Below are 25,609 nucleotides of genomic sequence, written 5' to 3' on the forward strand. Positions count from 1 at the left end.
AAAAAAAAAAAAATCGTGTTAAATTTAATCAGGCATATTCTTGTTTCATAAGTAAAATAATTAAAAAGTAAATATATAATAGTTAAATCAAAATAAAACAAAAAATCTTTTTTATTCTTTTCAATTTCTGCTTTTGTTAGTATTACCTAAATCTAGGAAGTAAAATTTTTTTTTTTTTTTTTGTGGTACGCGGGCCTCTCACTGTTGTGGCCTCTCCCATTGCGGAGCACAGGCTCCGGACGTGCAGGCTCAGCGGCCATGGCTCACGGGCCTAGCTGCTCCGCGGCATGTGGGATCTTCCCGGACCGGGACACGAATCCGTGTCCCCTGCATCGACAGACGGACTCTCAACCACTGCGCCACCAGGGAAGCCCTAAAATTTATATTCTTTATTTTCAATCTTAATTTACTTATGATGAAAGAAGCTTTCCTAGATTATTTTTTTAATAAAAAAGATACATCTTTTCTGAATGTGACAGTAATACTAAACCAAATGATGACGATGGAAGTAATTTCAAAGAGGTACAGACCAAAAGAGTTTGTACTAGTTTTGTTGGGAAGTATCCTCCCTCCTATATTGAGTTCAGTTTTTAGCCATTATTGATGGGAAGTGCTAAAACCACTGTGGGTTATTTGCAGTGATGTACTGGCTGCTAAAACAATAAAACCATCAAAATTTAAGTGACATTTACATGCATGACATAATTAAATTCACAACCACAAATGCCTTATTTGAAAGAAGAACTATTACAGTTAAGCTGACAGAAGAGATCTTCAGGATTTCATATGTATTCAGGATTTCATTAGTATTTTGTGAGTTTCTTTTACAGTCTGACTTCAGGTTGCTAACATTAAAAAACTACACACAAATGACAAGACAAAGATGTTTGCTGGAAGGTGTTGGATGAATCTGTAGCAAAGAAGGTAGTTCATGTAATACTTCCCAGCAACACCCATAGCTTGGTATATTTAGGGACAGTTTTAGTCATACAGAAGACCAACTCTTAGACAAATCAGGATAGCAAAGGAATTTTTGTGACAATATGATCAACACATTGATTTTGCTCACATGACAGTAATGTGAAGGAAGAATTTATTTTTCAGCTTCCTTGCTGACAAACAACAGCTTGTCTGAAGTATATAAAGCTTTGAAGAGTTACCAAGTCAACAAGTGTGGTTTGGTGTTTTGCTTTGCTTTGCAGGAGTATGTTCTGTATTATATAGACAGTGACAGGGAAAAAATGTTGAAACTTGTGCCAGAATGTAAATCAACTTCCTGCTTGTTTCATTGAGAAAGTCTTGTTATGTCAGCTGAACTAAATAGTGTACTTGGTATATCAACTAAATTAACAGTTCACTAAAAGTGTGAATTACTTAAACACTAACACATTAAATTTGAGGTTTTAAAAAAAACTAAGTGATAGTTTGGAAGCTGAGCCAATCAGCTGTTACCATATGCTGAGGTATACAATAATTTTTAAAGGGAAATTTTCAGGCAAAGTATTTGACCTTTGGCATGAACACTTCATGTTTTTACAAGATAAAAAATCAGGTTTTGTAAATCAGCTATACTTCAATTTTTTAAAAAAAGAAACTAGTTTAGTCCCCAGCTTTTGAAATATGTGAATTAAGGTTATTTGTCTGATAGCATCATTCTTTTTTAAAAAATGATCTTAATTAGCCTTTCGTGCAAGAAAGAGATATCAAATGTTTTCAGTGTTACATAAGGTCAAAGGACAAAAATGAAAGTTAGAAATTTGGGGGAAAAGATTCTTCAAATTGTTATGATGGGTTCCACAATTTATCAGTAAGTAGGTGATGATTTTAATATTGCACTGTTGCAAAATGTTATAATCATATACCTTACAAGTTTGATAAAACTTTGAATTTTATTTTCCATCAAAAGAAAACCCATGCATAGGAAATTAATAGATCAAGAATCTATTATTTTTCATCAAAAGTTATTTTAGATTTAACTATACTTTTGATGGATAAATTTTTGGAACTGGCTACCAATAAAGAATTGAGGACAAATTTTGAAAAGTGTCATTTTCTGCATATTGGGTAAAAGTTAAAGCTGAATATCCTGAGCTTGCTAAAATTGCTTCAAAGTCTCTTCCCCTGTTTTGGTCAATATACATCTGTGAAACTAATTTCTCTGTTGTGAGTGCTACTAAAACAAATCATAGAGGTAGTTTAGATATACCTTACCCCTTGTGATCAGCATTGTCATCAGTCCAACCTAGATTCGGTAGATTAGCAAGAATGATGCCAGCCTCCAAAAGAGCCCCCAGGAAGCTCTACCTCCTGGTATTTTCACCTTGTGTAATCCCCTTCCACATTCAACATGGGGTTGATGTGATAGTATGTCACTTCTGAGTTTAGGTTGTAACAGAGACTGCAGTGTCTGTCTTGGTTGTTGTGTCGCTTTCTCTCTGGAAGCCAGCTGCCTTGTCGTGAACAGCCCAGTAGAGAGGCCCTCATACTGAGGAATTGAGGCTTTTGGCCAACAACCAGTGAGAAGCTGATGAGGCCTTTTACCATCAGCTCTGTGAGGCAAATTCTCCAGTCCAGACAAGCCTTCAGATGACTGTAGCCCTGACCAACATCTTGACTAAAACCTCAGAAGAGACCCTGAATCATGAACACCCAGCTAATCTGCTTCCAGATTCCTGACCAACAGAAATTGTCAGATAATAACTGTGTTGTTATGTTTTGGCATATTTTTTTATGCAGTAATAGATAACTAATGCAAAAGCAAGAAGCAAGCTTATTTGTTATATTAAAAACTTTAAATATTGACATATGCTATTAGTTCAGAATGTGTGAATTGGTGTTTAATATGAAGAATGGCTATTTCAGTGATAACTTTTGGTTAAATAAGAATTATGAAATGACAAAAGTTGCTAGTGCGATAGCTGTTTTCTATAATTACCTATATGCATACTTCCAGTGAAAATTATGCAGTTTTATATAATTCTTTTCTTTTTTGTTTATCCTGTTTTTGAAATATAACCACATTATGGGTCTGAATCTAATAAAACATTTAGGCTTGTATTTTGTATGGCCTTTTTTACTTTTTATTTTTCCAGTTCATTTTTGTTTGATCTTACAAAAGTATTGGTCCATGGGGACTTCCCTGGTGGCACAGTGGGTAAGAATCCACCTGCTAATGCAGGGGACACGGGTTTGAGCCCTGGTCCGGGAAGATCCCACATGCCGCGGAGCAACTACTGTGTGCCACAACTACTGAGCCTGTGCTCTAGAGCCCACGAGCCACAACTACTGAGCTCGTGTGCTGCAGTTACTGAAGCCTGTGTGCCTAGAGCCTGTGCTCCGCCACAAGAGAAGCCACCTCAATGAGAAGCCCGTGCACCACAATGAAGAGTAGCCCCTGCTCGATGCAACTAGAGAAAGCCTGTGTGCAGCAGTGAAGACCCAGCACAGCCAAAAAAAAAAAAAAAAAAAGAGTGTTGGTCCATGATGTAATGGAATTTAAAAATAAAAGGAGAAAGAAAGTGGTTCTTCACTACAGATAGGCTACATTAGGTCCACTCATAGTTCTCTGAGTACCTTACACTTACCTTGTTGTGATAGTTGTCTTGCTTTATTGTCATTGGTTATATTCCTGTACACTGAGAGCTCTGTGAAAGTCAGAGTCCATGTTTGCACATCTGTGTTTCCTGTTCCATCTTCAGTACTCATAACAGTGTCTGGTACTTAGCAGCTACTCAGGAGATACTGGTCAAAAGAATTAATTAAAAAAAATTTTTTTTTATTGTGTTGGAATAATGATTAACTTCCATAATTATAAATAAGTTGGCTATTATAACCATGTGTCCTCAGGGGAATGATAATTGTTTAGGGTGAATAGAAAATACTCTTGGCACTCTTCTTGCTGAATATTAGGTATCTTTAAAAATTTGGGGGGCTTCCCTGGTGGCGCAGTGGTTGAGAATCTGCCTACTAATGCAGGGGACACGGGTTCGAGCCCTGGTCTGGGAGGATCCCACATGTCCCGGAGCAACTAGGCCCGTGAGCCACAACTACTGAGCCTCTGCATCTGGAGCCTGTGCTCCGCAACAAGAGAGGCCGCGATAGTGAGAGGCCCGCGCACCACAATGAAGAGTGGCCCCTGCTTGCCACAACTAGAGAAAGCCCTCGTACAGAAACGAAGACCCAACACAGCAAAAATAAATTAATTAATAAATTCCTACCCCCAACATCTAAAAATTTTTGTATCTTTTTTATTTCCATAGCACAACCACTGCCTCTGAAGAAGATGTCTCAAGTAGATTTTCCCGAACAGACAGAAGTGGGTTCAGCAGGTATAACAGGGATGCAAATGCTTCAGGTAATTTGGTCTCAAGTAGCACATTGGAAAAGAAAATTGAAGATCTTGAAAAGGTATGAATTACAAATTATTTAAGATTTATGAAATTAATATACCATTGGGATTCCTTTTTCACTTTCATAGCAGCAGAGAGAAAAATTGAAATGTGTAAGGAAGAGACAGTGACAAAAAAGGGAAAAGAATGAGGGGCACTAATGGAAGATACCATTAGCGTTAATCGGTACTTCCATGTGTAGTCAAATAAAAGCTTTGAATCACTCTTAATTATATATTTTCTAGATGCATAATGGCTAAGCATTTTCTGATTTCCTTAATACTTTTCTATCCAGTTCTGTTGATGTTAAAACTTTTAGAAATGGAGCCAGCTCTTGAATTGGTTAATATTTAATGGGTACTCTCATTTTGCCAAGTGTTATCTTTAATATATTGAAAATAGTCTTTGCCTTTGAAATGGTTAGAAGTCTCTGCTAGCAGTATGTACTACTGTGTGTTTATTATATTATCTGTACAGATTGTAGACTTTCTTCTGGGTTGTGAGTTAGAGCCTAGAGCCACTGTGGTGTTTGAAACAATTTAAAGCATAAACAATTTTAAGGAGTATCTTTGAGAACATCTCAAATGAATATTGGCATTAATTTATTAACCATGGGGTCTCAACTTTGTTCTGTAAACATTAAATCCCTAAAATTGATAATGGTGCTGAATTACTTTCTGATTGTTGAAAATGTGTTTTATTTTGCTGAACTGAAACTATTCCTTGTGATATAAAAATTGTTTTAAGTAGAGATTGAATTTTAAAAGTTGTTTCTTTTTATAATATTATGATTATTTTTAGTTCACATTTGAACTTTAACCCTAGTTTCTGTGAGTTTAAATTAAAAACTTTAAGGAATACATAGTATAATAGTTTTCAAGGGGGTTCTTCAGAAGGGCTTTTAAAGTTCCACAAGAGTTTGGATTGAGTTCCTAGCAGTTGGCAGCAGCTGATTAATGAGGCCGGCTGGCTGCTTTCCTCTGAGGGTGAGTAAGAAAGAAGCCAAATTCTATGTGAGACCTTTTCAGTTCTGCTTCACTTTTGCCCCCAAGGTGGCTGACCCAGCATAAAGTCCTGGCTTCTGATAAGATTTCTTTGGAAAAGGTGTTGCATTGTTTAAAGAAAAAAAAAGTTTAAAAACCAGTAAACGGTTTCAGTTCCTTCATTTTATCCATTGTCAGTTAACTGGCAGAGCCGTAAGTAAAATGGAGGATCATTATTTTTCTGTTTAGAGTTTTCCATAGAGCCATCTCCTTTTCTTAAACTTTGTAATTTTTATTAAAATTTTGAATTTTCTTCAACAGGGTATTAGTCATTAAATGTTAAGATATTTTATTACTAATGGTGGTGATCAACTAAAGAGCTAAAGTCATTGAGTATTGGTATTTGTTAAAAACTTGGGTAAACATAGATTTAATCAGAAGTATATTTTACAACTCCTGTATTCCTCTCATTCTCTGGTTCTTTTCTGGGATGGGGTCCTCCTTTCCTTACCAAGTGACTTAAGAAATTCATTGGAAATCTTCATGTATCTAAGGTACTTCACCAGACTTAGCAGATGTATGCTATTTAAGATTATAAACAATTTGTTACTTCCCAATTAATACTTTGTAATTATATCTACCAGGAAGTGGTAAGAGAAAGACAAGAAAACTTAAGACTTGTGAGACTAATGCAAGATAAAGAGGAAATGATTGGAAAACTCAAAGAAGAAATTGATTTGTTAAATCGAGTGAGTATTCACATATTTCAGTTTAATGGTTTCCTTTTTTTCTGTCAACTGGATGAAAATACATAAATATGAAGAAATTATTTAATTTTATTAAATAATAATATGAACTAAATAGTTCATTCTTTTGTTAATGCGATAGTAATTTGTGGTAGCCAGAACCGTCATTTCATTCCATAAACTGATTTCCTCTGGCCAATTACCAGTCAGTTGTATTTACTTAATATTGTTCTTTTGGGGATGGGCCAGTGAATGGATTTGTTCTGTGTTTTGTTAGAGTCTGGAGGTAAGAGGCAGCTTGGTCAGCGCCACACATAAAATGGTACTGGTACAGAGTTGCCCCACTGAAGAACTAAAATTGCTACTGTCTTGCCATAAGAAACTCCATATGTCCTTGTCTTTGTGGTATTTTCACCACTTTTTTTTCTTCAGTTATACATATGCATCCCCAGCTTTAGGTTTAGCCTAAACCTAAGGTCTCTCTTTTTTTTTTTTTTTTCCTCTTTCAGCCCTAGAATTTACTCCCTGCTTAAGAAGCAGGTATTAATGCTAGGCCATACTTAGGTAATGGTAATGAGGAGAGATTTCATAGTTTCCCTTTTTCGAAGGCTTTACATAAGATGGAGGAAAGAAATAAACTTGCTTCAGGGAAAAACGGAACAAATTCCTAATCCAATCTTAACTCTAATTCTAAAAGAAGAGAAAATGGAAAGCTTCATTATGTGCAGACTCATTCTAATACAGCTCTACAGCATTAACTGCAGGGTGTGGATGAGGACACTGAAACTCAGAGTTTAACTTGCTCAAGGTCATATGTAGTAATCACATAGTTATCTGCTGAGCCAGTATTTGACCCTCAGGTATTCAATAGTTTTAGTTCTAAGTAAGCTCTTCCATTCTTATAGACTGCCTTTCATCTTGGTTTGGAACACGGGCATTCCTCTTTTGGTTCTAGAATATGATTTAATAAAATCTGGAAATATTTTTATGTCTGTGATGTATTCGCACTGTCTTAGGCAGTGTGTTCATTAAAAAGAATAATAAAACACCTGCCCTTACAGAGTTTGTAACCTAGTAAACGATATGTGAATGTATTTTATTATTTAATTCTAAATCTTAGGTAGGTCTCAGTTGTAGTGATTTTAGGAATCCTGTATCTTTATTATTGTTAGTTTCAACAAATTAGTTTCCTAATATCATTAATTTAGTTTGTGAGTAAAATACAAATTCTGTGTTTGTACATTTAAAACTCATTTACCTAATTGTTCAAAGACAGTATACTAAATGTTTCAGAATTTTGCTATCCAGTAGTACACTTAGAATTCAAATTGATTTCTCCAAGTTTAGTATTTTGAATTGCAAGGATAAATCTCTAAATGTTTTCTTTTCCAACCATCAGTAAATAGTCTACCTTGAAATAGTCTTTCTTCAAACTAAGACTTATAGTGGATTGCCTTTGTATTTACCAACTGGTGTTTATATGGTACTAAGATTAATATAGGGAACATAGAGCTAGAATCAGATAACTTTAAAGCACCTAGTTTAGTGGCTTTCGCATTGTTTTAAGCTCGAAACCTTTCCTTTAAACAAAATGTCGTAGAGAAGCCTAACATAAATTGAACCAGATCAACTCTGTAAGCCCCAGACCTCCTTTTCTGTATACCTCAGTTCTATCACCTCCCCAAATTCTACCCCCCTGCAACATGCATACTTGTCAAAGATCACCAAGGTGGTAGGGGTACATCTAGAACTTGTACCTGGATCTTTTTGATGCCTAATTTGACACAGGGTTGCAATCCAAGGCCCCAAACCTCATATTGACTGCATATGTATTTAGCCCTCAGTTTGGGGAAGGAGGGATTTGTTTTTAACTAAAAACTTAAATTATTTATAGTGATTAAAAATTGGAAGATTCACAATAAAGAATTCTGATTTCTGGCTTCTCTTTAAAAACTGAAAGATCTGGCAAGAGCTGGCCTGCATTATCATGATACCAGTGAGGAGTCTAAGTAGTGGATGCTGCCTTTAGGTGGGGCATATTCCTTCCAAAGTTGTTTTCAGAACTAGCCCTCGTTTGCAGACTAATTGCTTGTATGAATTATCTTTGAATGTATATTTTTGAAATTTTTTTTATCACCTTCAGAATACTTTTAAGTGTTTTAAAAACTTACGTATTATTTTCCTTTTTGTTTCCTTAAGGACCTAGATGACATAGAAGATGAAAATGAACAACTAAAGCAGGAGAATAAAACTCTTTTGAAAGTTGTTGGGCAGCTAACAAGGTAGAAGATTCAAGGCTCAGTGTGGAAAAATATTTTAAAACTACTGATTGAATGTTTTGGGCACTAGGACAGTATTCCTATGCTGTAATACATTAAACTAACTAAGTGTGTATATTTATTTCTAGAAAACAGTGGATGTTTATTTTCAAAATATTTCTTTTTCATTATCAGTTTCAAAAAGTATCAACCTTTTAGTTCACAAATAAGTAACATCTTTTAGTTATTAAACTGGTAGGTTATGCCTCTTTCGGTTTTGTGTGGTATTCAAATAATATATGGTTTAAAGTCACAACCATCTGAATATATTTCATCTGTGGTAGTGTATTTTCTCCCTAAAAGAATATACATAGTCTTTGTTTACATGAATTCAAATACTTTTTAGGGAGTTACCTGCAAATGCCTTATTACTGATGTGTGCAACCTTTTATATGTTGATGATTTACTCCTAAAGGTCTTTATCTACTGTCATTTGTTCTCTCAACTTATTCTAAGCAATTTAGAGGAACATAGAGTCACACTCTTTTGTATAACAGTCATCTTTAAAAAAGGAAAGCTATTATAAAAAGTCAGTTAATATCATATACTAGTTGGCTAAATATAAAATTTAAGAGAATACTTGAATTATGCTATAGTAAATTAAAATGTACTATTTTGTATTCAAATATTGAAATAAATTTAAAATCACTTTGACTTCAGAAAAACATACAATTGTAATTTTAATGTAAAATTTCTTATGTAGGTACTACTTTTTTTTTATTATTATTCCAAGGTTTATAAGTGAACATGGGGTATTTTAAAAGTTGTTTTATTCATCAAGCCTAGAGAGTGTATACAATTTCAGTGTAGAAGGGAAAAAAAAATCCATATTTTTAATTATCATATGCATTAAAATCAAAACCAAAATATTCACATTTAAAACATTTGTACTTACTGTAACAAAACAGTACATAAACAGAAATAGTACTGAAATACTTTGCTTAATTTCTAACTTGGAGGATAACACTGTGACACAGTTGTTCCCATATGAGAGAATTATTCCCCTACCTCAAATTTAAGGGATTGTCTTCCTAACATTGGATTTATAAAAACAATTATTTTGAAGAATTATACAAATTTTCTCTTTTATTAAGTAACAATATTTAGAATTATTTTATATTATTACATTCTCATGTTGAGTAAGGAAACCTTCTCCTTTAAAATACATTAAGAAATATCTGTCTGAAGTTGAATCTCAAACAGTATACTGGTACCCTTTTATCCAATTAATGTACGTAAATGGCTTGAACATAGTAAAAACCCATTTTGGGTACCCTACTGATTCTTTTCCTTTTATGTACTAAGCCACTTCATTATTCACTGTTAGAAAAATAGGGAAGGTGAGACAACTGGGAAAAAATGCAGAGTAAATGATAAATATCAATGTTGAATTCTAAAACTCTGCAATTTTCTAGATCGTGCCCTCTCCCCTCCCCCATGCCCCCAATTCAGAAGTTTCAACCTTGACTAATCATCAGAATCATTTGGGTTGCTTAAAAAGAATTCTTGGGTTATAGCTTCTAGATAGGTTTAGGTTGAGACCCTGCATAGAATTTTTAAAGCTCAACATCTAATGATTCTGATCATAACTTAGATTTGGAAACAGCTACCCTTGCCTCTTTCCTCCTATATCTTCCATTGAAAACCCTGAAATTAACATAATTTTAGCTATTAGCATTTTTTCACCGTTTAGTTTATTTAATAATTAACTTGGTCACTGAAGAAGTTCACATATGTCCATATATATATTTAGCAAAAAGTTCAATGTTAGATTACCAAACTTGATAAAGTTGTAGAATTACTGCATAAGGGCATCCTTTTTGGAGAATAATCCCAGCATGGGAACAGTGATCTGCTGTCCACATGTCAAAGTGGTATGCCAGGCTCAGTCACCATCTTTGGGGGTGAAGTCCTCATCTCCCTTTGTTTACCCTTAGGCGTATGGCAGAAATATCGGTGTTGCCTAGTTTCCCATCCATACTTTGGATGTTGTGAAAATGGTGTTAGTATCCAGCCTTAAAATGTATTAGTGTACTCGTTTTTCAATAAGAGAAGTATTTTGAATTTTCTGTGTAATCCATTTGGAAGTAAAGGAATATTTCATTTCCCCCTTTAAAATTATACCAGGTATTAATGCTTTTAAAGACCAAGCTGTTTTAAAGTTTTTCCTTTATTTCAGTTTATCAGGAGCATTTCCAACAATGATCTTTTACATAACGGTACCTAGTGCAAATATGCAGGAGCCTGACAACTTAGGCAAAGCAGTTCATTTGCAGTCCTCCCTCCTGTCCTTAAAATGTATATTTATATCACATATAGATTTTTACACTGAATACTGAAAAATAAAGTAGAATCTGCTACAGTTTCCCTTTAAATTTTATAAAAAGCACGAGATTTTAAAAAGGTTACTTAAATACATGTGCATGACCTTAAAAAACTTGGCTATTGTCAATAAAGTGCTAGTATTTGTGAAATTATTAGTCCCGTTCAGAAATAATATTTCTTATATCTCTTGGGAATTTGTGGCATAATAAAGCATATCCAAAGTTCTAATGTGTTTATGATATTATTTTCAAAACAGTAAGTTTATCATCTTTAAAATGAATGTGACTCTCCTCCTTGATTTCTGACATGCATAAACTTTTGAATTACTGTAGTAATATCTGTTTCATCTTTCTAGAATTGTTACTAATTTTATTGCACTATAGTTACCTTTAGAGAGGAAGAGGAAGGCTTTAGGGTGTGTATTTCTAAGGGAATTTATTAAATATAGTAGATTAACACTGTAATACTTGCTCAAGTAGTTTATAACAGAAGGTTAAGTATCAGGAGCAGATATCTGAAACAATGTGTTTTTAAAAATAACTTTCTAGTTGCAGTAGAAAGCAATGTATTCTTAAGGTAAAAAACCTACCTCAGTTACATGTGGTTTCTGTTTTCTGGATTACTCTGGATTTTTATAATTAGAAATTAAAATGCAAGTTTTTGAGTCCACTAATACTTTGTGGAAAATAATGCAAGTCAATGTAGTAGCACGTCCGTATGTTCAACACCAAAAGACAAAATAGGAAGGACCTTGGGTTTGATGATTAATCTGATGTCCTACACAGTATTCATATGTATAGTGATAGTTATCTTTCATCTTTTTTGTAGTTCTTTGACCTTGACTCAGTACCTAGTAAGTTCATGCAATGTTGGCACTTATTTAATAACTATTCATAATGTTGTTAATAACCTGTTATAAGATTCAGGCATATATTTTCATCTTATAATACGAAAAACCAAACACATCAGCTTTTCACTGGGGAGAATATATTAAGTGAGAAGGAACTAACATTCAGGAATCAGAACTTTAAAATAACATGTTAAAGTCAGTGGTAAATGTTCTCTTATTATATCTAAACCATTCCTAATATGTAACAGTAAACTTGACTTCTTTTGCATTGGAACTATGCTCTCATAAATAAAGGACATCCCATTGATTAGGATTGTAACTTGTACGACTTATCTGAGAACTAGTGACACTTTTATTGTTTCGATAAACTGAAAACATAGTACTAATAAGACAAACATTTTGCTCATCAGGTCCATCAACAAAGGCACTTCCCCCCATCCTGTTAGGTTTTCTCATTGATGTATAGAAGTTGGTCGTTTGATTCTCAGTGTAGACTTGAATCATAGTCCAAGAAAACCTGAGCCCACGTTGTTTTTTTAGTTTACTTAGCTAGAATCTCACAGCATATTAAAGTCATATCCCCATCCTACCCCCCCAAAATAATTATATGTGAGAAAAATATGGTTGAGGGGGTTATGTTAAATTTTCATACTTATTCTTTTAGCAAGTATTTATTAATCAACTGGGTATACAATTCTAGATATTACAGAAGTTTCCAAAAAATGGACATGGACCAGCCCTTCTATCTAGCATTGTACAATCTGTATAGTGTGTGTCAGTGCTATCTTAAGAGTGCTATATCTTAAGTAGCATTAGCCAGTCTAATCTGAATAGTTCATTCAAAAGTATTCTTTTTGTATTTATTATCCAGCCATTGTATTTTAGGTCTGGTTAATAGGTACTGTTTAATTGCTGCAGCATTTACTAAATGGTGGATGAAAGACCTGATGCATTTTGGGAAGTATCTTACCATGTTTCTTTAAGATAATTATGTATTATGAAAAGAACATTTTAAAGGCATTTGTAGCAGTGGTAAAGTAAAAAGAATTCAGTTTATGTCAGATACACCAAACTGTTAATGGTATTCAAATGTAATTTTAAGTTAGTTTTTCTGTATACATTATTGATTACTGGTTTGTTTTAGGTATTTAAGTCTAATAAACAGTTCACATATTGGCAGTCACTTTGGTAATAATAGAATGTTAGTGATGATCACTTGATGGACATTTATTACATGCCTGTTTTGTTTTGTTTTGTTTCCCCCTCTGGATACCTAATAGATGTATATTACCTTTTTTTGGTGAACTTGTTTCTTGAAAGTTTTGACTGTGCTATTCAGGGTTTTTATTATTATGCTTTTCTGCTAAATTTAAGTATCAGATGTCTGCTGTTACCAGTAAAGACCATATGAAAGCTAAAATTACTGTTTTGTTGAAAAATCAGCTAATTCAGGTAATGCAAATTTGTAGAGAAACATCTGGATCATTTATTGATCACATTAGTATTGTGTAGACAGCTTTCATAATTCCCATTGCGTAGGTTTTCACTGGGGTAGTCAACGTGATATAGATTCACTTTTAATATGCTTTGCATGTAAAGTAATAAACACCCAATAAAAAGTAAATTTTTGTTTAATTTTTAACACTGGTTAATTATTTTTTTCCTTCCTGTACTATCGGTGAAACCCTGACCATGAGTTTTATTTTCGAAGTTAAAGGACAATGTTAATATTCTCATTATGTGCCTCTTACTGAAACAGTATGCAGTACTTTAAAATCTTTATTAGTATATTATTGTAGGAGGAATTGTATTTTAAAAAACAAAAATATGGTATTGATAAGATCTGAATACATTCGTGGTGGGGCTTTTTGAATGAGGAAGTGTACATGTTCAACCTGACTAAAAATTTTAATTGTTTTTGTGTTTTGAAACTGCACAAATAATTTCTTAATCCAAAATTGGCTCTATCATCCACTAAATCTGATGGTGGTCAAAGAATTTCAGGTCCCTCATACTTAGAAAAGATAAGTAGAGGTCTGGGAATGTAAAAATCCAGTCTGTGTTTTTTTAGTAAATGGTTTACTTAACCTCTTGCCTAATGTGTCATTCTTCATACACCTGCACAGGCTAATCAGTCTTCTTTACTTCTAGAACTCTAAATCTTCTCAGTAATGTCATACATGTCTAACAAGTGAACAAGCATCTTTCAGTCAGACTGTTTAGATAAAGTCTCAAGTCATTATGTAAGAATGTACTCCATTTACAAGTTTATTGAAAAAATTTGCAAGGTCTCCTAGTCTCAACTGGAACTGGATCTCTTTATCTTAGACTTCATCAAATCCCTATTTTTTTTTCTCCTTCTAGATTCACTCTGTGCGTGCACACAATTCTATGAGTAGCTATAAACTACCCATATGATTTTTTAATCTCATGCCTCTAGTTTTCTCTTTTCACCTCTACAAGAGGTTACATTTTACTCCCGGTCAGCTTCTTGGAAAGAATTATGTAATATTAGACCTTCATGTTAAAGAGGTAGGGCTGGTTATAATACCCTTTACAAACCTTTTTTTTTTTTTTTTTAATGTCTAACGATGTAAGGTTAAAAAGAAAGCAAAACACTTCTCTCTTAATTCTGGACCAAACGCACAATTCAATTCTCACTTAAAAAAAACTGCTCTGACTGAATAAAGATGCTTTTAATAAAGGAGAATGCTACTTGGTGTCAGATAGTTGAGCAGTATGAAAAAAAATTAATATGAGCTAGTTAGGAAAGGTAGATTGGACTTTGACTTTATACATGTGAAAGAAAAACGAAATAAGGGTTTTGACTGCTAGGTATGTTTTTTCATGTTGAAGTATGAAAAATTATTCAGGATAAATTATTGTCTTAATCCATATATGATCAGCAGCTATACCTGCTTAGATATACTACGGGACATGAAATTTACAGTCTATATTACATTACAGGCTTTTATCCAGGGAAATGTTTTCATTCCTTTGAAATGTAAACTATTTACTGTGGTTAAACAAAGGTAGATGATGTCATCAGTGGACATTTTAGCTTTATGGAAGCAAAGTTGTAGGAAAAGTAATAGAAAGGTATCTGACTCCTTTTATTATTCTTGTAGTGCAAAAGTGTAAACAAAGCTATCAGTCAAAGGCATAGGAAATTCCATTTGAAGAACCTGCAAAACAGTTTTGGTAAGAATGCATTCATTTGATACAGTGTTAAGAAAAGTAGGAAAATTATTAGCCTTCTATAGCAGATTGAAAGTTTCATGAATGGATAATTCAGGATAGTAAACAACATCACTAATCTAAAGTAAAATTATGCCAGTAATTTTCATATTAACTGTATTCTTTATTATGTAAAGTAAATCAGTTAATCAGTGAAAATTGTAATTGGATGAATAAATGTACACTTCAGAATGGTAATTAATGATCATAAGAAGGCTAAAAGTACCTCTTGTTTCTTGTAACTCTTTTGAGATCAATATATCTCAAGTTCAGTTAAGCATAGTGACTCAGTTAACAGTATGAACATAACTTTAACCTTAATTTCGTATAGCGTAAAAGCATTCAATAATTAATAATTCAGTAACCACATATGCCAGGTATTGTGTTAAGTGCTTTAAATATTGTTTTTATTTGATTCCTTAAAACCTATGCAAGGTACAGATTGGGAGGTTAATTTGCCCAAGGTCACAAAGCAATACTTTGTGCCTTTTGCTATGACATACTCACTTTCATGACATAATTATTGTCCTATTAAATATTTTCCCAGTGGTTCTCAAAGTGTGGTCCCCGCACTAGTATCATTGGCTTCACTTAGAAACCTGTTAGAAATACAAATTCGTGGGCCCCACCCAACAACAGAATGAGGCGAGGCCCAACAATCTGTGTTTTAACAAGCCCTTCAGATGATTCTGATGCAAGTCAAAGCTTGCAAATTTGCATTATGCACTTCTATTTTTAAGCAAAGATCTTGGTCCTCCTTTTGTCTTTGGACATTATATAAGTAATATAACATGAACTTGTAAAAAAAAAAAGTGATATTTTCATTGTTGCTTACATTGCAAAAGATTGTATCAGGAAAAGCCTCAGCATGGACACTGGCAGCTTGACATGACCCCATTAGTTTAGTATTATCTCTGGAACTCAAATGAATTCTTAAGTCCAAGAGTCTGTGGAATGAAATCTTTGTTTTTCTGTGTTAAGGTCGATCTCTGTTGTTGCCTGAAGGTTTTTGGTAACAGAAATGCATTTTTGTCAAATCTTAAACCTTGATGGGAACAAATAAATGTATGTTTCATCAGAGTTATAGTTTTGTTTTCATTTTTTTGTATGTATAGACACTGTGGGGTGGTCCATGGGGAGACTGAATTTTCAGTTTACTCTCTGTGCACTCAGAAATTCAATAGCATTTTCTAGCTAATTGACCGGTGAGGATAAAGCCACAAAGTTGCATCCCAGTGAGTAAAGAAAAACATTAAAGTCTATTTGGGATCATTATTTTCTTATATGATGAGATAGTTAAATAATCTATTGTTTTGTGTTTTTTTACTTTTTAAAAACTTTGGAGCAAGTTTCTATTACAGAATTATTATGAAGATGGTACAGAGAGTACTCGAATACCCCACACCCAGTTTCCCCTGTTATTAATGTCTTACATTAATGTGGTGCGTTTGTGATAATTAGTGGATCAATATTGGTACATTATTATTTACTGAAGTTCCTACTTGGTTCATGTAGCCTCACTTTTTCCCAAATGTCCTTTCTCTGTTCCAGGATCCACTCTACGATACTGCATGATGCTTAGTTGTCATATCTCTTTACACCCTTCTTAGCTGTGAGTTTCTTAGACCTCCCTTGTTTTTGATGACCTCGACAGTTTTGAGGATTATTGGTCAGGTATTTCTCACATCTTACTATGGATGTTTTCAGATATACACAAAAGAAGATAAATTACCCATATTTTTCCAATCTTAATTTATCCCCCATTTGCTCATTTTTTGCTGAGGTATTTTTACAGTTAAATTTCAGTCATCCTATCGTTTTACCTGTAAATACCTGAGTATGTGTCTCTAATAGATAAGGCTCAAAAAATAATCACAATATTAGCATCCCCAACTCATTTAATGCTAATTTCTTGATATCATCTGTTTAGTTTGGGTTCTGGCAGGCCTGCAAGAGATCTACTGGGGGAAAACACATGTGAGGAAAAATGGGGCAGGAGCTAGGGCAGGTTGGGAAACCTCAGCATAGACCTGACTGCTGTGAAGCAGAGAGGGAAGGAGGATGATTGAGCAGGAAGTCAATCCACAGTGCAGTCTGAAGAAAGTCTTAGCAAGTCTGTAAAAGTCCTCATGCCAAAGATGCCCATTCATCAGAGTAGTCCCACATCTTGCAGGAATGGGCTTGCCTTTGTATTCCTGCTATGCTCCTTTGTTGGCAGGGAGTAGCCAGTAGGAAGCAGGGCCTTAGCTGCACACCATGGCAGATTCAAATCACAGCAGCTGTCAGTTAATTACCCACCCCACAGTAGGAGCATGGAGAAGCCCATTTTCATGGCTGCCGCATCCTGTAATACTTCGTGTTCAAATTTCCCGACACCTCAAAAAATGTCCTTTTACTGTTTATTCAAATAAAGATCCAAATGAGAGTCATTCATTGCATTTGGTTACTATGTCTCTTAAGCCTTTTTTAACCTATAAATTACACCCCCCCCCAATTTTTATGCCTTTTTTCAAATTGAAGAAATTAGATCATTTGTGCTGTAGAATTTCCCACATTCTGGATTTGGCTGATTCTATCTTTAAGATGCTGTTTAACTTGTCCCTCTATCCCCCCTATTTTCTATAAATTGTTAATTAGATGAAGAGACTTTACTAGATTCAATATATGTGTACCTTTTGGGCAGTAATTTATAAGTGTTGTGTATTTCTGTTGAATCACATCAGAAGGTGCATGTCTCACTTTTAATGATGTTAAGATAGGTCAGTAAATTCAGATGTTATTAGTTTGATTGCTCTATTTAAAAGTTCTACATCAACCTTTTATGTAATGGTTTTAGCAAATATTGATAATTATTGCCCAGATCTATTATATCATTAGGTATTGCAGTGATAATTTTCAAGTTCTATCATTCTGTTTACATTAGTAGTTGGAATTCTTTAAAGAGAAGCTCTTCATCAATTACTTGGTTTCCCTAAAATATAAGGAAGATAAGATCACATTCTTTTCCTTTATTTACCAGTTTTACGGTAATGGGCCAGAGCCCAGGCTGCCTCCAAAGGTAAGTCATATGTTTGTTTTATATGGTTAAAGTGTTTTAATCCATTGCAGTCATTATTTTTTTATGTCCAGATTATCTCATATGTGGCCAGTGGGTGCCCCTTCCAAGTTAGCTCCTGTGTCCTTTTGGTCATGGATAGCCTCCTTGTTTTCTGGCATTAGGTGTTCCAGTCTCATCTTGTACATTGCCTTTTCAAGACCTGGAATTAAGAGCTACCTTTCTTTGTAGAAAATGAAATCCTTGATAACCATCTAAATTATCAGATGAAATAAAAACCAGAGAGCACTTACAGAGTTCTTCTTAACTATAAAAGCTGTAAGGACTTGAAACATTTTCCAACTCGTACTTTTACTAGAAAATCTTAAAAAGATGACAGAAAGCTGCTGTTGCTTTGTGATTTCTCATTCTCTCACTCATTTTCTGTGCAAATAAATGGTAAGCAGATCTTACATATCTTGATTTGAAAAAAATGTTAATCTATTCATGCCTGTTGAGAACCTCAGGAGATTGACTATAAAAGTCAAGATTTTTTCTTTTTTTTTTTAGTAGTTAAATCACAGTAAAGTGGTGTTCAAATTAGAATGCAGCACAGAACTAACGTCAACATGTATAGATAGACGTTCATTGAGTTGGATGTGAAAAGACATCAGAGAGCTTATATAATTTAATTAAGCTAATAAAACCATAATTAAAAAGTGGTGCACAAATTCTCATTCCTCACCCCATTAAAATTTGATGCAAACTCGGAGTAGGGGTTTTAATAGATGCTAGACACTTCCGTCTCTAGTCACATATGAATGAGGGTCTATGTAGAGGTGCCAGCCAAGCAAGTTTTCACAGCTGGTTGTGAGGCAGTCCTGGTGAGTAGGAGGTGGAGTGTTGGATGACAGCTAGAGGCAGGTTGTGAAGTCGCCCTGTGACTGAGCCACCACGAGTTCTTGTGGTGCTTAGAATAAAGCCTGGTTGCTGGCAGCCATCGACTAGGGGACCACCTGATAATTAACATTGACAAAACCTTTCTTCTCTTCCTGCCAATATCTCCATCCAGAAAGAAGGATCCCCTCTTTTCTTCCAGAACATGGAAACCAGCTGTAGCCTAGAATTCTTGTGTTTTGCATCTTGCATTAGTTCACAAATACTCCTTGTATACTACTTTGTGCTAGGCTCTGGTTCTAGGTACTTGGTATATCACAGTGAACGAAAAGACAAATCCTAGCCAACACCATTTTATTCTCTGTTGCCCTAAAAAGAGTGTTGGCACAGGGTGGTTGCTTCTCAGAATGTCCTTTGGAACTTCCCAAAAGATGAGAATTGAAATTCACTTCTCTTTTGACAGAGAGAGTAGCTTCATGGCCATAGTTTGTGTAGCCATATAGTAGCGTCATGGGCTATAGTTTGTGTCATAAGCATGCTGATAGGTCTAATGTTTGGAAAAGGCAGATTTATTCCCCTAATCTTGAGAAATTGGGCATTTAGAGCATAAATTTGTATTTCCATTCATTTAATTTGTTACATGGATTTTATTTTTGCCCCCAAATCATGTCCTTAATGGCCAAGGCTAGTAAGTTCTTAGTGGAGGTCAGGATTCCACATTTTCTAGTACATTCTGATCATCTGAAAGATCTGTAATTATTTACCATTTCTCTGCTTAATTTTATAATGGATTCCCAAATATGGATCTATGGATCTATAGCTCATAAAGTTCCCAAAGTCACCCATGGTTAAATAAAACTTATTTCTCTGTGTGTTTTTCTTTCCTTCTGAGCTCTGCAATTGAGGTGGAACTAAGTACAGTGTACTTTACAAGCTTTTGGTGTCTAGTTACTTGAGAAACACTCCCCCTATGGTGAAATCATCATCCATTTACTTTTTTTTTTTTTTTTTTTGTAATTGAGTGGTCAGGACACTTTATCCTTTTCCTGTGAGTTACCTAAAGATTTATTTCTTTGGGGAAGAACATATGTGGGGGAATTAGAACCAGTTTTGAGGATTTACCCCTGATTCACTTATGAACTTAGGATAGCCCTTTCCCTTTTATACTTAGATTATTTTAAACTCTTAAAAGTAACTTAAATTGGTAAGAATTATTTCCCCTCCCCAGGGTACTTGAGAAGTTTCTCTTATTTGGTCTCAAATAGGCTTATAACATCTTCATAACTTAAAAAAGCTGAATATCTCTGCGTTGATGGGGAAATAAGACCGAGAGGAGTGTTTTATTTACCCTGAGGTCACATAGTGATGTAAACAGAATCAGATATCTTACTAGTATCTGAAAATGGAGGTGTCTGACCACTAATAAGATTAGTCGGCAACACTGACCTGTTTAGAGAAAGGTCAGAGATTAAACAATACTACAAAACCATAAGATATAGGAAATCATAAAAATTATTTGAGTGGAGGGAGAGTGGAAATTAACTTTTATTTTGTTCGTGTCTCTTTAGAACATGATTTCAATCCAAAGTCACAAAGAGCTGGAGGCAGTGTTTCTTTAAGTGTGGTAGTCCCTCTACCCCTGCCTCAGAATCACCTGGAGTCCATAGGGACACCCAAATGAATCAGACTGTCTGTTTGTTCTCAAAATGCATATACATGGTTAAGGATTAGACAGGATGTGCACAAAAAAGAGGAGGGGGAGATTAATTCCTTAAAGGACTGAGGAGACACCTTTAGGACCTAGAATTTGAGGCAAGTTTGAAGGAACTGGGGAGGGAGGGCTGGTGTCAGTCATAGTCAGGAATATTTAGGAAAATAATACTCAATGTCTGATGAGCCATGGTATTGCACCCGAGAGTTGCAGCTAAGGTTCTTCATACACACACCACCTCATGAAGTGCTGGCTTCCAAGTTAGACCTACTCAAATTCAGAGCCTGGCTGTACCACTACTAGCTGAGTGACCTTGGACAAGTTGCTTTATAATTTCATCTGCACCCAGGACAAAATAGTGCCTAACTTGGTTGGCTCATTGTGAAGGATAAATGAAAATGTGACGCCATGCCTGTTCATAGCTATGATGGGAGAAGAATTTAAATGAAGTACCTTTTCTCGTGTGAGTTTTACCAGTGAAGAAGTTGAGAAGATAATGATTGTCCTCCCCAAAATTAAACAAAAAGTAATCAGGAAGCTCTGAGTAATAAAACTGCCCTCTGGTCTTAAATATCTGCTTTGCTAGGGAGACTGTCCTCAGAAGTCCAATTGAAGCAAGTCTGAGCTCTGTCCGGAAAGAGGATGCGCTATGTGTTGATATTAATGTAACATAATCTCTATAGCCCCTGGAAAATTGTGGCTACCCAAGAAACACTGAACAAAATCTTGGTTGAAGGCAAACATATTTTAGAAAGAAAGAGCTTCTTGATTTAGTTTACTTGAGAAGCTCAGAGTATTTCTCAGTTAGCTTTCTCTTCCTTTCAAATCCCCAGGCTCAACCTGGGCCTGTTTTCCTACTGAGAAATGTCTCTGCCCGGACTCCTGAACAAATGTATTCCAGAGCAGTATCATTAACCGGGCTGATACGGGAACTAAACAAACAGGGTGAATCAGCTTGAATTCATGAAGGCTGGCAACGAGTCAGTTTCTTTCTCTACTTCTCCACTTGTTTTTTCAGTGTACCTGATTACTAGAGACTGGTATGTCCTGATAGCAGAAAACAGGAAGCATATCAAAGCAAGAGGTGGTTTGTCTCCTGACCTGCTCCTGTACAACAAGAAGCAGTTTCTGTTGACCTGGATACACGTGCTATATTAGGCGGCAAAGCAGAGGATGGCAGTTACAGGTGTCAGTACTAGGGATGATTTTTTTTTTTTTTTTTTTATCACTGAGGCAGGGTACCCCAGTGGCAATTGAAAGGGCTAGGACATGTTTTTTCCCCTCCTGAATTGTACAAGTTTAAAAGTAATGTTCGTCTTCTGACCTAGAAAAAGAATCTTAACTGGAATGTGGACATTTTATTTGTCCAGTTATATGTATTAATTTGAAGTTGTACACACAGTGTATCTCCTTTTGTTGTATTTTCTCCTGAGATATCTTAGATCTTACACTTGTCCATTCTTAGACCTTACATATGCATATCGCTCTAGTAGGAAAATACTCTGCTCAGCTTAAACATGTGTATTTTACTTGTTATATGAAATTTGTGGAGTATAAGAAAGTTTAATCTCTGTTTTAATTAAGTTCAGAAATAGTAGGAATGTTTTTTTTCCCATGAGTGAGATTGATGAGAAAAATTAAAGCAAGCGATAGACTCTTTTTCAACCAAAAATATTTGGAACTTCAGTTTAAATTGGTGGAGGTTATGAAAGGTGGTATGGATTTAAAGAGAGAGATGGATTTTCTTAACATTTAAAAGATAGCTGACTAAGCTGCTAAACAGAAAAAAATGTGAAAAAGGCATCTTTAAAAAATACAATTCCCAATGAAAAAAATTAATGTACAAAGAAAAAGCCTATTTCTAAAATCGTGCAGTGCTTCTATCTCCTAGAAATAAAACTAGGACATCCCTTCTCTCTTCTTTCTTGCACCGTTTCTGATGGCTACTCCAGGACTACGCTGGTGGGGATAACGTTTTCCAGGACTGTCAGCTAACAGTACGGAAATGATTGGCATTTGGCGTCTGTGTCCATTTTCCTTTCAAAGGCCCACCCGTAGGAGGTTTTCAGTTACCAGTTAAATAAGTGAATACAAGAATGAATGAATGAGTAAATGGGAGACCTTGGTTGCTACTTTAGCCTAAGCCTGACCCTTATTTATTATGTTTTGTGACCTTTAGCAGGTTACTTTACTCATGGCTCTGTATCTGTAAAGTCGAGTGAATGACACCTACCATGTAAGTACTTAATAAATGTTTATTGAATATTTGAATTAATCACTAGATTCAATTCAGATATACTAGATCCAATTTTCTGGAGTCTGGCGTCTGGGGATTTGCCCCTTTAACAAAATCTGGTGGTGATACTTTATGCAGCCAAAGTTTGAAAACCACTCTTTTAAACTCTACTGTTTACTGGGCAGGGCACTGTGGTATATGCTGAAGGCAGTAGTAAAATAAATCAGACTGTCCCTGTCTTCAGTAGGTTTACATATAGTTAAAGGATAGATATAATGTGAACAAGCACAGAGGAAGGAGAGATTGCTTTGAAGGACTAGTGAAACTTCTTAGGGATCTAGCAATTTTTAAGGGATTAAGATTTTTTAAAAAATGCCTAAATCAATATGTATTACATGGTAAATGCAGAACTATTAGTATTGTTATTTCTTACTAACCTGTTAAGGACAGGGTCTGTATTTTTCAGTAGCTCTTCTCCAGCCAATTTATACCTTTCTTTGGGTGACTAGATTACCTTTTCTGAAAGATTTTTGTGATTTTTTACAATTTTGTCCTGTGATAGAGTTCTCACAGGCGTTTTTCTCTTTCTGTAGGCCAACTTATGCATTTTCTTACTTTTAAAAAAATATTTATTTTATTTTATTTTTTGGTTGCGTTGGGTCTTAGTTGCGGCATGTGGGCTCTTCTTGCGGCACGCGGGCTTCTCTTTAGATGAGGCATGCGGGTTTTCTCTCTCAAGTTGTGGTGCGTGGGCTCCAGAGCATATGGACTCTGTAGTTTGCGGCACGGCGGGCTCTGTCGTTGACGCACGCGAGCTCAGTAGTTGTGGCATGCAGGCTTAGTTGCCCCGTGGCATGTGGGATCTTAGGTCCCTGACTAGGGATCGAACCCGCGTGCCCTGCATCGGAAGAGATTCTCTACCACTGGACCACCAGGGAAGTCCCTGTGCATTTTCTTATTTCCATTTTGTGACTCTGAAAATTTTTTCATGAAAATAAAATTCTAATACAAACTCAGATTGTACCCTGCTGAATCCTTGGACTCATTATATGATTTAAGAAAGCTCACTTTTGGGCTTCCCTGGTGGCGCAGTGGTTGAGAGTCCGCCTGCCGATGCAGGGGACACGGGTTCGTGCCCCGGTCCGGGAAGATCCCACATACCGCAGAGCGGCTGGGCCCGTGAGCCATGGCCACTGAGCCTGCGCGTCCGGAGCCTGTGCTCCGCAACGGTAGAGGCCACAGCAGTGAGAGGCCTGCGTACCAAAAAAAAAAAAAGAAAGAACGAAAACTCACTTTCTAAACTGTAGAAAAGAAATCCATTTAGTTAACTCTCGTTCAGTCAGGTTTTTCTGGCTGTGGATTATTCAGATTCTTTGCTCCACATTTACAGCTTGCTTTTTATCTGTTGTTTTGCTTGTTAGGCTTGAATAGAGAAAGAGAAAGAAGCAGATCTGGTAAGATTTAGCATGGGAACTGATGGCTAAACTAAGGCTCAGCTTAGAGAGTTCTGCTGAATTCTGTCGAATTCTGTTGAGTTCTGTCACAGTTTTATCTTATTAGCAGAGGTGTGACCTAGTGATCCTGGCACGTTAGGATATCGGGCAGAGATTTTGACCTTTGATCCTCCTACTCACTTACTGTGTACCTTGTGCAAACCAATCAGTCTAATCGTGTAATAGGGAAAATGCCTACATAATTTTGGATTCATGGTCCAAAGGGATGTCCGTAAAAGGAATTTAAAGAATTCACTGATTGTGATTACAATATTCTAGATACTAAACAAGAAACCTCAAAAAAATGTACTTTCTCTCCTAAGATATTGCTGAGCTGAAACTGGAAATGGGCTTTTTTCTCTCCCTTTTCAGAATTCATGTAACAGTAACACTAGGTACTATATAAAATATTTTAGAATTAATGATTTTGTTCTTCTTATAAATTTAAAGGACACTTTTTATACACATTTTATAGTGTGTAAAACTGTCACAGAACTTGACGTAGAGGATTAATTAGCTAAATAATGCTGAAATGAGGACTAAAAGTTTTTCTGATTTCCTGTTCACCAAAATGACATGCTCTAAATAAGAGCATTTTTGTTCTATTTATGGAAGTCTGATATACCTATAGTCTACTGTTATCATGTGTTTAATTTTTGTTTTTAATTCAAATGGGGCAGATGGTATGTTGTTAAACAAAACTAAGCAGGAAACTTCTGAATCTTAAGGAGGAATTCTTGATGTGTTTGTAGCATAACAGAGTCCCACTTGCTAGCACAAACAGCCAAAAGTTTAAATTTTAAACTAAACTTAAATTGAGGAAAAGTAGAAAAGCACACTGATCAGATAGTCTTAAGATTTGGATTCACCACCTACTAAGTGACTTTGGATGTGTCATTTCCCCTACTTTAGCCTCCACTTCTTAATCTACAAAATACACTATTACATAGTAATACCTGTCCTATTACATGAGAGTGATTTTGAGGGTCAAAAATATGGTGGAAGTTTGTAACATGAGCTATAACAATATTAGTGATTTATCACTATTATAAAGCCATATGTAGCTGCTATACTATTAGCTCTTATATTGTTAGCAAATGAAATTGACTTTATCTTTTAGAGGTAAAACTTGACTTCAAAAGGAGGTTTAAAAATAAGGTCTAAAATCCTTGAGATTAAAAGAATCCAAAAGTCATTTCTTGCCAGAATCAAAAGGGAAGTTTTTAATTCAGCTTCTAAATTATCAAAAGATAGAAGCAGGTAAAACATGAAGCTTCTGTTCACAGATTTCGCAATACACAGAAGGAATACTGAAGACAGAGGGGAGACAGGCTTTAGTGCAGACCTGGACACCTGGAAAAGCAAATAGTCTCCTGAAGTCTCTTCTACTA

General features: G+C 35.3%; 1 protein-coding gene across 1 annotated transcript in view; it reads left to right on the top strand.

Annotated features, from left to right (window-relative positions):
* Positions 1-13,252, top strand: part of PAWR (pro-apoptotic WT1 regulator) — a 106,489-nt gene extending 93,237 nt beyond the window's left edge. Inside the window, exons 5-7 of the mRNA XM_032645368.1 lie at positions 4,260-4,407; positions 6,016-6,120; positions 8,317-13,252. Of these exons, the coding sequence (XP_032501259.1) occupies positions 4,260-4,407; positions 6,016-6,120; positions 8,317-8,403 (340 nt within the window). The 3' untranslated portion in view covers positions 8,404-13,252. The remainder of the gene's footprint in view (positions 1-4,259; positions 4,408-6,015; positions 6,121-8,316) is intronic.
* Positions 13,253-25,609: the final 12,357 nt, after the last annotated feature.

This window comes from Phocoena sinus, chromosome 10 (assembly GCF_008692025.1).
Source record: "Phocoena sinus isolate mPhoSin1 chromosome 10, mPhoSin1.pri, whole genome shotgun sequence".
Lineage (NCBI taxonomy): Eukaryota > Metazoa > Chordata > Mammalia > Artiodactyla > Phocoenidae > Phocoena > Phocoena sinus.